The sequence below is a fragment of the Panthera pardus genome, unplaced genomic scaffold (genome assembly GCF_024362965.1).
Source record: "Panthera pardus isolate Hobbes unplaced genomic scaffold, ASM2436296v1 HiC_scaffold_10, whole genome shotgun sequence".
Classification (NCBI taxonomy): Eukaryota; Metazoa; Chordata; class Mammalia; order Carnivora; family Felidae; genus Panthera; species Panthera pardus.
The window spans coordinates 18,217,919-18,229,851 of NW_026526655.1; the positions used below are offsets into that span (position 1 = coordinate 18,217,919).

The 11,933-nt window shown below is 58.4% G+C and overlaps 2 protein-coding genes across 3 annotated transcripts; one reads left to right on the forward strand and one right to left on the reverse strand.

The window, feature by feature from the left end:
- Positions 1-131: 131 nt before the first annotated feature.
- Positions 132-6,731, reverse strand: TMEM198 (transmembrane protein 198). 2 transcript variants are annotated; one of them, XM_019445833.2, is made up of 5 exons: positions 6,315-6,731; positions 5,804-5,973; positions 2,699-3,274; positions 1,421-1,623; positions 132-1,036 (listed from the first exon to the last, which is right to left on the reverse strand). In XM_019445833.2, exons 1-5 carry the CDS (start codon positions 6,602-6,604, stop codon positions 899-901), a joined length of 1,377 nt encoding a protein of 458 aa, XP_019301378.2. In that variant the 5' UTR covers positions 6,605-6,731; the 3' UTR covers positions 132-898. The 2 variants fall into 2 exon arrangements, with proteins under 2 accessions (XP_019301378.2, XP_019301377.1); XM_019445832.2 differs by having other exon boundaries at positions 5,804-6,008; positions 6,315-6,425.
- A 184-nt stretch (positions 6,732-6,915) lies between these two features.
- Positions 6,916-11,794, forward strand: CHPF (chondroitin polymerizing factor). The gene is made up of 4 exons (XM_019445827.2): positions 6,916-7,446; positions 8,485-9,058; positions 9,573-9,752; positions 10,071-11,794. Exons 1-4 carry the CDS (start codon positions 7,133-7,135, stop codon positions 11,328-11,330), a joined length of 2,328 nt encoding a protein of 775 aa, XP_019301372.1. The 5' UTR covers positions 6,916-7,132; the 3' UTR covers positions 11,331-11,794.
- Positions 11,795-11,933: the final 139 nt, after the last annotated feature.

Sequence of the window (11,933 nt, forward strand, 5' to 3'; positions counted from 1 at the left end):
TGGCTCTCTGTGTGATGTAGGAGGGCAGAACTTGCCTGGAGCCTCTGTGTAGTAAGTGACACAGGACACCAAGGGCTGCGGGGCTTCCCATTTGGCCCGTGAAAGTGCCAGCCACTGAAGACCACCACCACTCCTGGCAGAAGCCACACAGTTTGGCACATTTATAAAATATGTAAAACAGGGTGGGGTGAGGGGAGACAGAAGCATGAGGTGTCCAGGGTGGCATGACAGACACCAGACATGCACCGTGCATTTAAGCCCCCTCCCCCAGCCCCTTTCCCTAACCCAGCCCAGAGCAGCACCCCCCACCCCCCTCCCCTGCCACTGCCCTCAGGCTGGTGGCTTTGTAGGAGACAGGGGACCAGGGCTAGGGGTGCTGCCATTTGCCCCAGGGACAAGGACAAGAAGCCTTAGATGAGTCTGGTTGGGAGGTGGAGCAGTGGGGGAGGAAGGCAGACATCCTCCACTTAGACATGCAGGAGAGTGGCCTGTGGGACCCCAGCAGTGGGGGTGGAGGCAGGGCCAACCTTGGAGAAGCCCCACCAATCAGAAATCTAAGGCAAGGGTCCCAGTGTCCCCTCAAGCCCACGCCTCCATACACACATAAACACACACACACACAGGCGGCACACTCACAACCCTGAGCACACCCCAATGGGGCTCACACCCCGCATCCCTCAAGAGCCCCTCTGGAGCTCGGGAGGAGGCTTTCCCCTTAGGCCAGGCCCAGCCTGAGACAGGTTCTCTCTTCCAGTAGCCGGGCCAGCCCTCTTCAGGGTGGGGAGGGGGACAGCCACAGGCCACAGGGCCAGGCAGGCTGGGTAGCGGCCCAGCAGACCTCCCCAAGCTGGCAGAGCTGGTGACCGCAGAGTCTAGGTGGGCAGGAGCAGCAGTACTGCTATACCCGCACGGGGGGCCCTGAGCAGGCCGTCAGTGGCCCCCGAGACCCATACTCATAGTCCGCGTCTGTGGGCGAGGCCATGAAGGAGCTCAGTGAGCTCCCCGTCTGCCGGTCCCGGAAGCTCTGGATGTAGCTCTGTGGGAAAGTAAACACGGGTGTAAGCGTGGAAATCCTGCCCCGGAAGCCACCTCCAGGGACATCCTCTCCTTGCACGCCACAGCCTCAGACTCACCCCAGAGTGCCACAGGCCCAGGGCCTCACCACAGCCCACTCGGGCTATAGTCCATAGCCCGAGACCCTACCCATACTATACCTCATTAAAATTCCTACTCAGGACACCTTTCCCCCAGTCCTAGAGCCAGAACCCGTCAGGCTCCTTGTGCAGGGGTTACAATAGGCAGACAAATGCTAGCCCTTCTAGATTGAGATCGGCCTCTGGGGAAGGCCCAGTTCCGTTGGACAGAGTCTACAGTACTCCCTTCTCCCCCCATTCAGGCTGGAGGGGCCCAGGTTGCTCACCGGGGAGAGGACATCTCCATTGAAGCGTTTGATGGGCACGGGCCTGCGCCGATAGGCGGGGTCAGGAGGCCCGGGCCTTGGAGGAGCCCGGGGGCCTCTGGGGGGCGCTCGAGGGGGTCTCTTCTTCCTCCGCTTCTCCTTGCGCTCTTCCTGCTGCCGAATCCGCATCAGCTGGACGCGTCGTCGCTGCCGGCTGATGACCACTGTGCAGGGGTGGGCAGAGAAGGGACTCACAGGCTCACACGCCTCGTGTCCTCCAAGCCTCCCTGATCCTTCCTACCTCAGGGCTCCAGGTGTCCAGATTCCCTTTGTCCATAACCTCCTGCTCCCCCTTCCTTTCCCCATCTCCCACGCCCCAGATGGGACTTCCTGCAGTTGTTCTTTTCTTCCAAAGGTCATATGGAAGATTCCTAGACTTCTAAGTACTCCCTCTCCAGCTATTATCCCTTTCCCAATCCTGAGCCCCAGGTGACTCACCTAAACCAGCCGTCATCATCTCTCAATTGGACAACTACAGCCTCCTTCTCACTGGTTGGGCCTTCCATGCTTGCCCCCCATTTCCACAATGTTTCTTACACTCAGCAATCAGAACAAGCATCCCAAACGCTAAATGAGATTCTATCCACCCCCTGCTTTAAACCTGCAATAGCATCACATTGCCCTCCTGGTAAAATCCAGAGTCCTAATCACGGCCCACAGGGCCCGCACAGTCGGTATGCCTCACCCACCACACTGCAGCCCACTTCCTCAACAAGCCCAGATCTTTCTTTCTGGGGACCTGCCCTTGCTGTTCCCTCTTTTTCTAGCTCTTTGCACGTGGCCTCTTATCCTTGAGCACTGTACTCAAATGTCACCTCTTCCTAGCGGCCTTCCTTGACCCCTGTATCTGTAACAGCCTCTGTAGGTCACTTGTTTACATTGCCCTGCATATTTCTTTTGTATCACTCCGGAGCTGGAATTATCTAGTTTGTATGCATTCTGTTGTCTGTCTCCCTCCACCTGAATGCAACCCCATGAGCGCAGGGTCCTTTTCTGTTGGATCCCCTGTGCCTGAAACGGGCTTGCCACAGAGCCACTGCCCCATACCTCGTTGCAGAATGAATAGTGGGGCTGCGGTCCTGTCTTCCCAGACCCTGAGCCAGTCAGCTCTCTAACCCTATTGAGGCCTTTGGTTACTAGTATGTACTGCTCCTTCCCCCGTGCCCCATTTGCTCAGTCCTCCCACCCGTCCTTGGCCACTCATTTCTCTCTCACCCACCCTGGCCTGGACCCTCTCACCTTCCGTGTGGGAGTCCCCCTCGGCCGTCACCCGCCACTGCACCAGAACGCCCATCAGGCTGAGCAGGGGCCAGAGTGCCAGCAGGGCCCAGCTCCGCCAGCAGAGGGGGGGTACTGGGGCGGCACGCAGTCGCTCCACCGCGTAGCGCCCCAGCAGCAGCAGCTCAGCAAAGTAGTCAGCGGCAGTGGCGATGAGCGCAGCACCTGTCACGGCGGTGGCCAGGGTGGTGAGTGGTCGCGGCCAACGCAGTGTGAGCAGGGCGCAGAGTAGGCCGCCCCCCAGCAGCAGCCCCAGTGGGCCCCACACAGAGCCTGGCTGGTAGTAGGGAGCGGAGCCCAGCAGGGCGGCAGCAGCGAGCAGCAGACCCAACAGCAGCCCCACCAGGAAGAGGCCCACACTGCGCACCAGCATGGCCACCAGCCCGCAGAGCAGCCCGATGCCCAGTGCGATGCCTGCACTTGCCCCGGCACTCAGCTGTGTCTCCAGCACCCGCTCTCGGTAGCACAGCAGGAAGATGACCACCGAGCCAAACAGCAACCCAGTGAGGAAGAGTACTGCCTTGAAGCAGCGGTAACCTGGAGGGGAACAAGGGCTAGTGAGGGGCCAAAGTGAGGTCACCAGGCTCCAGAAAGGGGATCAGAGGGGTTTTGGACATGAGAATCACAGAGGAACCAGGAGCAGGACACTAAGGTCAGAATCTTGGGGGCCACTGGAGTTCTGAGGGCATCAGTGATGGGACCATTGGGGTCCAAGGAGGTCAGAGAGATAGGTCATTGGGACTCACTGGGAAAGCAGAGAGATAAGAGTTACTGAGATGAGTGTTGGGTCTTTGAGGGTCAGATAAACCATTGGAGTCAAGAGTGAATCAGTGATAGGGTCATTAGGGTCTTTGGAATCATAGGGGTCAGAGAGAGGTCATTTGGGGTCACAGGCGATCAGCAATAGAATCACTGGGGCCTTAGGAGGGATTGTTCAGAGATACGAGGTATTTAGAAGTCAGAAAGAACTTGAGAGATGAGGGTCACACAGGTTCAGAAAGATAATGTCTTTAAGGGGTAACAGGGCTTCAGAGATACAACATTAGTAGAAAATTACAAAGAGAATGGAAAAGCAGGGTTATTGGGGAGGGGTTCCAGAAGATGAGGTCATTGCAAGCAGGGGAATTAACAGACATGGAATCGTTGAGAGTGTTAAAGGGTTTCTGAGAGGGTAATATTGAAGCCAGAGAAATGGGAGATCATGAGAGTAGGCAGACAATGGCATCATAGGGATCAAAGTGTCAGGAGTAACAGAGGGAGACAGAGGGATGGAAGGTAATGAGATAACTGGAGGCGGCTGGGGGTCACTAGGGTCATAGAGTGTTCAAGAGGATTATAAGGGGAACCGGTGGTCATGGAGTTTCAGAAAAATGGAAGTTATACCCATTAAGGGTAACTGGAAGAGTGAGGGACTTGTAGATACTGAACAGTTGGGAAGATGGAAGTCAGAGATGGAGGTCAAGGGGTCAGGGTACGCCAAAGAGAAAGTTCATAAAGAGATTCAGGAGGTGCCTGGGTGGCTCAGTCAGTTAAGCATCTGACTCTTGATTTTGGCTCAGGCTGTGATCTCGAGATCGTGAGATTGAGCCCCATGTTGGGCTCTGTGCTGAGCATGGAGCCTGCGTGGGATCCTCTCTCTCCCTTTGCACCTCTTCCCTGCTCTTGTGCATATTCTCTCTCTCTCTCTCTCTCTCTCTCTCTCTCTCTCTCTCTCTCTCTCAAAAATAAATTTAAAAAAGAGGAGATTCAGTTTTAGGAATGAGGGAAGCATCAGAGTCCAAGAGGTTCTGGGGTCAGATAGAGGAGTAGGGCATACACAAGGGCTCAGAGTCCAAGAGCCTGGGAATGAGGGCATCCAAGGTGGGTAAAGTGGCAGAGAAGCCCAGGGGAGAGAATGTCAGGCTGCTTGAGCAACTGCAGAGAGAGTGGGTATGGGTAGTGGAGAGCATGAGGTGACAGACTCCTTAGAGACCCAGAATGTGTCCTAAACCATTAGAAGGGCACTTCCTCTTGCTCATTCTGCAGTTGTTCAGCTTGGAGTTTGGGGGTGGAAGAGGAGGGACCATCTGGCTCCCATCCTTACCTACTACACAGCCATTCTAGGGGGAGGTATAAATGCTGCAGAACACTAGTCTCATGGCACCTCTGCCCAGCCTGGAATCCAGATCTCCATGCTTCCTTTGTACTTCTTCCAATTGCCTATAATGATCCTCCTAGAGGCTTCCCTTGGGCCCCCAGCCCATGGAGCTCACTCCCCTCTCTGAAATTCTGTAACTCTTGCAGTAGTCACCAGGCACTTATTCCACTAGCCCATCTGGTACCTTTGTGCAAATTAGAAAAAGTCATGTCTTCCTCTAGGTAAAGCAGCCTTGTGCCAAGGCCTAGAGTTTGGCAAATGGACCATGGGCTGGATTTCAGCTCCCGGTTGCCTATTCAATTGAACTCCCTTGTGGGAGTTCTTGTGCAGTACCCATCCTAAACAACTGTTTATAGCAGGCCTGGTTACTATAGCTATCTCCATGTATGTGACTACCATCTAGCCCGCTCTAACATGTATTACAGGTGTGAATGTTCCAGAAGTCTCTCCCCTATCAGACAATATGCCATGTGGTAAGGGACCATGTTCAACCACCCTGCTAAATGCTTTTCTGTGCCTACCTAGCACAGTGACCCAAACCCATCTTCACCATAATAGCTATTATTTATTGAGCATCTACTATTTTCCCAACAACCCTCTATGAGACAATTATCATTGTTCGCACAGTTTAGATGGGAAAACTGAGGCTCAGACAGGTTAATGTGCCGAGGTATCACAATTAGTAATGTGCAGAGCCAGTTTCAAATTCAAGCATGCTGAATTTAAAAGCCTGTGTTTTTTAGGACCTAGAGTCTAGATGATCCATGAACATGTGTGGGATGAAAGAAAGAGAAAAGAAAGATAGTTATTCATGGTGGTGGTGGTGATGGTGGTAGTGGTGATGATGTTCTAGAGAAGATTTGAGGCGCCTAAAAAATAATTTGGGAAACAGTGGGGAGCCCAGGTGAAGGATGAGGTAGGGGTCTCACCGAAGAAGCAGTAGACGACTCCGAACAGACAGCACATGATGCAGACGAGGGCCGGCAGTGCCTGGTACCTGCGCTCCAGGGGCTGCTCACAGGGTGCACCCCAGAAGGCATCATCTGGCTCGGGGGGCAGCAGCTGGAACCGCAGTGTCGCCACAGTGCCTGGCATAGTGCTGGGAATGGAAGGGAGTCAACCTCCCAGGTCAGCCTGACAAAGAATAAGTTGGGGTCAAGGAGGAGTGCTGGGTCTCCACCAGGATGGGGGCAAGAATGGGAATGGGAGAACTAGGCAAGGACACCAGTGGACAAAGGAGTGATGCCCAGCTCTGGAAGCATCTCTGAAGTGGAGCAAAAGACAAAGGGAAACAAAAGTGCCTGGCTAAAGGAGGCTGAGATGTAGAAGTTAAAAGGGACCCTGGTTGGGGGAAGAGGAGGACAGTGTGCTGCCCATAAGAAAGAGGCAGCCAGGAGACTCCTCTGTGGGCGGCCAAATCTGGGATTGTCCAAGATCTACCTGGGCAGGAGGCGACCTGAGCTTCTAGCGAAAGAGGCTGTGCAGGGGCCGGAGGGTCCGGGGTTGCAGAGCGCCAGAGGCCCCAGCTGACTGGGGTCCGGGAAAAGTCCGCCGAGCCGGGAAGGGGGCTGCTGGGCCGGAGGGACCGTTCTCTGTGCGGCGGCGTCGCTGCTCCGCCTCCAACACCGGCTGGCACTCCAGTGCCGCGGAGTCTGGGGACTCAGGCTGGGTCTGGGGAAGGGAAAGGAGCAGGAGCAGGGGCTTGGGCTGCCCCAGAGCCGCGGCCCCATGCCCTGAGCCCGCCCGCGGCCTTTGGTGCTGATGGACAGCTCCGGCCTCTGCTCCTGACGTCACTCAGGGCGCACCATCCAGGCAGGGGCGGGCTGCTTCTGACGTCACCAGGGACGCACCAACCACGCCGGGAGAGGCAGGGGACTCCGCCTCCGGCGTTTCCCTCACCGGCACTGAGGAGGGGGCACTTCCGGGGGTCCTTCCCCTTTAACCTCCCCCTTCTCCTCCGTCTCCGGTAGCTGGAGCCCGAGACCCCACCCCGGGGGCGGGGACCTCGCAGTGACACGTCGGACAGCGGCGGCCGTGGTCGAGGCTCCTGCGCGGAGCGCTGGGACCCTGCGCCGGACGGAGGAGGATCGGAGCGCCGCGCAGGGGATTCGACTAGGACCGCGTCGGCGGGGAGGGAGCGGGCCCGCCCGCTTGGCCCGGGCCCTTCGGATCCGCCCCCTCCCCGGTCCCGCCCCCTCGGAGCCTCTTCGGGCTGCTGTGGGGCTGCTCCGGGCCCCGGGGCCCGTGGTCCCGGCGCCATGCGGGCATCGCTGCTGCTGTCGGTGCTGCGGCCCGCAGGGCCTGTGGCCGTGGGCATCTCCCTGGGCTTCACTCTGAGCTTGCTCAGCGTCACCTGGGTGGAGGAACCGTGTGGCCCAGGGCCGCCCCAACCAGGAGAGTCTGAGCTGCCGCCGCGCGGCAACACGAACGCGGCGCGCCGGCCCAACTCGGTGCAGCCGGGAGCGGAGCGCGAGAGGCCTGGGGTCGGCGCAGGCGCCGGGGAGAATTGGGAGCCGCGTGTCTTGCCCTACCACCCTGCACAGCCTGGCCAGGCCGCCAAAAAGGCCGTCAGGTAGGGATCAGCCCCGCCAGCCCCACCCCCTGGGCACCGGTCGGGTCGGGCGCGCCGGGGAGGCCGCCGGAGGCTGGGTTAGGCTCCGGAAGGAAGGGGCTGGCCAGCCAGGAAGTCTTTGGCCCCAATAACTTCCGATTGCCCTGCTTCCCCGGGAGCTGTGGAACCCATCTGAGGCCCTTTCTGGGCCCCGTCCAGGCCTGGGCGGAACTTGCCCTCCTCTGTCCTAAACTGGCTCGACCCCATGGTCCCTCATAGATCCTATTAGCTCCCTGATTGGGCTGTTGGGTTTCGAGAAATGACTGGTACATAGAGTGGGTGCATAGAGAGAGGGACAGAAAAAAGAGAAACCAGAATTTACCTGTATCTCTTGTTCCTGGGTGGGGCACCTCGGGATGAGGTTTGTGGGGGAGGGGTGAGGTACCCATCCCATTAATGCCTTTGCGCATGAGTTGAAATACTTTTCTTCTAAGCAACACTGAGTTCAGATTTCAGCTTTGCGACTTACCTTCTGCATTATGGAAGCTAAGTTACCAGAACTGCTGAGCCCCGGTTTTCCCTTGTCCCAAACACAGTCAGTACATCCCTCTGCCCTATATTCCTTTACATCATTTATGTGATGTATTTGTGCTATGATGGCATATTTATATAGAAATAAGTATATACATGGTGTGTGGAGTATCTATGTGCTGAGCAGTTGCCTAAGTGCTTTGAATAGATACTATCAGCTCCTTTATGCAGAGCAGACTACTGAATGAGGCTCAGGTAGGTTAAATAACTTGCTCAAGGACACAACTACTAAGTCGTGAAACAGAGAATCAAATCCACAATGTACCTCTGATATCTCCACACACATTGCCATCCCCCCCTCCTCAAGGCACTATATAGGTAAGGCAAATATTTCGTGTAAATCCCCATGACCCCCAGGGAGTTGGTTATTCTTATCCTATTCGTAGGTGAAGAAACAGGCCAGAGAGGATGTGACCTGCCAGAGCCTATGTTGTCTTCTTGATAACCTTGTGCCCTCTTCTCCCCCAGAACCCGATACATCAGCACGGAGCTGGGCATCAGGCAGAGGCTGCTTGTGGCGGTGCTGACCTCACAAGCCACGTTGCCCACACTGGGTGTGGCCGTGAACCGCACGCTGGGGCACCGGCTAGAGCGTGTGGTGTTCCTGACGGGCTCTCGCGGCCGCAGGGCACCACCAGGCATGGCAGTGGTGACACTGGGTGAGGAGCGGCCCATAGGGCACCTGCACCTGGCACTGCGCCACCTACTGGAGCAACACGGTGACGACTTTGACTGGTTCTTCATAGTGCCCGATGCCACCTACACCGAGGCACATGGACTGGCTCGCCTAGCCGGCCGTCTGAGCCTGGCGGCCGCTGCCCACCTGTACCTGGGCCGGCCACAGGACTTCATCGGTGGAGAGCCCGCCCCAGGCCGCTACTGCCATGGCGGCTTTGGGGTGCTGCTGTCCCGCACACTGCTGCAGCAGCTGCGCCCCCACCTGGAAGGCTGCCGCAACGACATCGTCAGTGCGCGACCGGATGAGTGGCTGGGACGCTGCATCCTCGATGCCACAGGGGTGGGCTGCACTGGCGACCACGAGGTGGGAAGATAAGCCGCCCCGTTGGCACCTCCTGCCTGAGCTTGTGCCCTTCCCCCTCGGAGGCAAAGGGGTAGTTGGAAATAATAGGCCTGGGTTTCCATGCCGGTTCTGTCACTTTCTATCCCTGTAACCTTGGGTAAATGACTGCATCTCCTGAACTTTGGTATCCTCATCCATACCAATGAAAATAACTATGGTTCAGGTGTGTTCTAAGGATTAGAAAAAATAAGGGAACCTTGCACATAGCAGGCGTTCAGTGTTGGCTACTATGATTTTTATTTGAGCCCCTGGACAGCTCTGAGATAGGATGCATATGCCCATTTCACACATGAGCTAGCAGAGGCTCGCCCAAAGTCACACAAGCTAACAACTGGTCAAGGTGTACTTAAACCCAGTAATTCCGACCCCAGGTCCACATAGGTCATGGGAGGGGAAGATGAAATCCACACTGGGAGGTGAATGGGGAGCTGTCCCATCTCTTCCCATCATAGACCCCTTCCCTTCCTCTCCCCAGGGGGTACACTATAGCTACCTGGAGCTGAGCCCTGGGGAGCATGTGCAGGAAGGAGACCCCCGTTTCCGCAGTGCCCTGACAGCCCACCCTGTGCATGACCCCGTACACATGTACCAGCTGCACAAAGCTTTTGCCCGAGCTGAGCTGGAACGAACATACCAGGAGATCCAGGAGTTGCAGGTATGGTCGGGGCCCTGGGGGACAGAGGGGACAGGTCCTAAGACATCTGAGATCCCAGGGAAGTCAAAACTAGAATCAGAACAAACTGGCTTCCCAGTCCCTGTTTGTTCCTGCCTTTTCTGAGAAGCTCTTCCAGAAGCCTCCCTTTTAATTCTTAGGTTGCCTCAATCTGGGGAAAGGATAGGTGGAGGCCCTGGGATAGTAGAAATTGGGGACTAGGGACCCATCCCAAGTAGCACCTGCCGTCTGCTTAGTCCTCCAGCTCTGCGCTGGCCCCCACGGTGTATACCTTGCTCCTGGTCTATTTTTCCCATCTAGTGGGAGATCCAGAACACCAGCCATCTGGCAGCCGATGGGGAGCGCGCAGCCGCCTGGCCTGTGGGCATTCCGGCACCATCCCGCCCGGCCTCCCGTTTTGAGGTGTTACGCTGGGACTATTTCACGGAGCAGCATGCTTTCTCCTGCGCTGATGGTTCGCCCCGCTGCCCGCTGCGAGGGGCTGACCGGGCCGATGTGGCTGACGTTCTGGGGGCGGCCCTGGAAGAGCTCAACCGTCGCTATCATCCAGCCCTGCGGCTCCAGAAGCAGCAGCTAGTTAATGGCTACCGACGCTTTGATCCTGCCCGGGGTATGGAGTACACACTGGACTTGCAGCTGGAGGCGCTCACCCCCCAGGGTGGCCGCCGGCCCCTCACCCGCCGGGTGCAGCTGCTGCGGCCACTGAGCCGTGTGGAGATCTTGCCTGTGCCCTACGTCACCGAAGCCTCGCGTCTCACCGTGTTACTGCCTCTGGCTGCGGCCGAGCGGGACCTGGCCCCTGGCTTCCTGGAAGCCTTCGCCACTGCGGCGCTGGAACCTGGCGATGCCGCAGCAGCCTTGACCCTGCTGCTCCTGTACGAGCCACGACAGGCCCAACGGGCGGCCCACGCGGATGTCTTTGCGCCCGTCAAGGCCCACGTGGCGGAACTGGAGCGGCGTTTCCCCGGGGCCCGGGTGCCCTGGCTCAGCGTGCAGACGGCCGCACCCTCCCCGCTGCGCCTCATGGATCTGCTCTCCAAGAAGCACCCGCTGGACACACTGTTCCTGCTGGCCGGGCCAGACACGGTGCTCACGCCTGACTTCCTGAACCGCTGCCGCATGCACGCCATCTCTGGCTGGCAGGCCTTCTTTCCCATGCACTTCCAGGCCTTCCACCCTGCCGTGGCCCCGCCCCAGGGCCCTGGGCCCCCGGAGCTGGGCCGAGACACGGGCCGCTTCGATCGCCAGGCAGCCAGCGAGGCCTGCTTCTACAACTCCGACTACGTGGCGGCCCGAGGGCGGCTGGCGGCGGCCTCAGAGCAGGAGGAGGAGCTGCTGGAGAGCATGGACGTGTACGAGCTGTTCCTGCGCTTCTCCAGCCTCCACGTTCTGCGGGCCGTGGAGCCGGCGCTGCTGCAGCGCTACCGGGCCCAGACGTGCAGTGCCCGGCTCAGCGAGGACCTGTACCACCGCTGCCGCCAGGGCGAGCTGGAGGGCCTGGGCTCCCGCACCCAGCTGGCCATGCTGCTCTTCGAGCAGGAGCAGGGCAACAGCACCTGAGCCCGCCCTGCGCCCCAGCGCCCTGGCACGGCAGCACCCCTCTCCTCCCCAACAACCCAGAGTCACCTGCCAGCCTCGCCGGACAGGGCCGGCCGTGGTCTCAGACCCCAGGGCAGAGCCCGCTGGCCCCCTCTCTCTAGCTTTGTGGGTCCTCGGGCTCAGGACAAGCCCTGGGAGGTGCCTTTGGAGCCACCCCTTCTTGCCCCAAACCTGGTCTCCCTGCCTCCCCCCCCCCCCCCCCCCCCCCCCAGCCGCCCTTGACGCTGCTGATTCAGGCTGTGGCCTCTGAGTATTTATGCAGTGCAGTCTGCCTGACGCCAGCCCCATCTCCCTCCTGGGGGCTGGGCTGTAGATGAGTGGTTGGGGAAGCGGGGAGCTGAGAGAAGAAGGGGGGGTGTCCCCCGGCTTCTCCCTTCTGGACCTGGATGAAGCTCCCTGCCTTTAATAAACTGGCTGAGTGTGGACTAGTGATTCTGAGTTTTCACAAGGTGGCACAGGGACTGGGAGGGCTGGTGGTAAGGATGGAGGCTCCCTTGTCCTGGCTGGGGCCCCGGTCTCCTTTCCCAGGGACTAAGCCATGAGATGCCCAGCCCTGCCCCAGCT

Excerpts from the sequence above, each read along its gene's own strand:
- TMEM198 (XM_019445833.2), bottom strand. The coding sequence starts at position 6,604 with ATGGGGCCGCGGCTCTGGGGCAGCCCAAGCCCCTGCTCCTGCTCCTTT. Across the intron at positions 3,275-5,803 it reads AGTCGTCTACTGCTTCTTCG|GTTACCGCTGCTTCAAGGCA; the intron begins GTGAGACCCCTA and ends GTTCCCCTCCAG. Across the intron at positions 1,037-1,420 it reads ATGGAGATGTCCTCTCCCCG|AGCTACATCCAGAGCTTCCG; the intron begins GTGAGCAACCTG and ends ACTTTCCCACAG.
- CHPF (XM_019445827.2), top strand. The coding sequence starts at position 7,133 with ATGCGGGCATCGCTGCTGCTGTCGGTGCTGCGGCCCGCAGGGCCTGTG. Across the intron at positions 9,059-9,572 it reads GCTGCACTGGCGACCACGAG|GGGGTACACTATAGCTACCT; the intron begins GTGGGAAGATAA and ends TCCTCTCCCCAG. Across the intron at positions 9,753-10,070 it reads AGGAGATCCAGGAGTTGCAG|TGGGAGATCCAGAACACCAG; the intron begins GTATGGTCGGGG and ends TTTCCCATCTAG.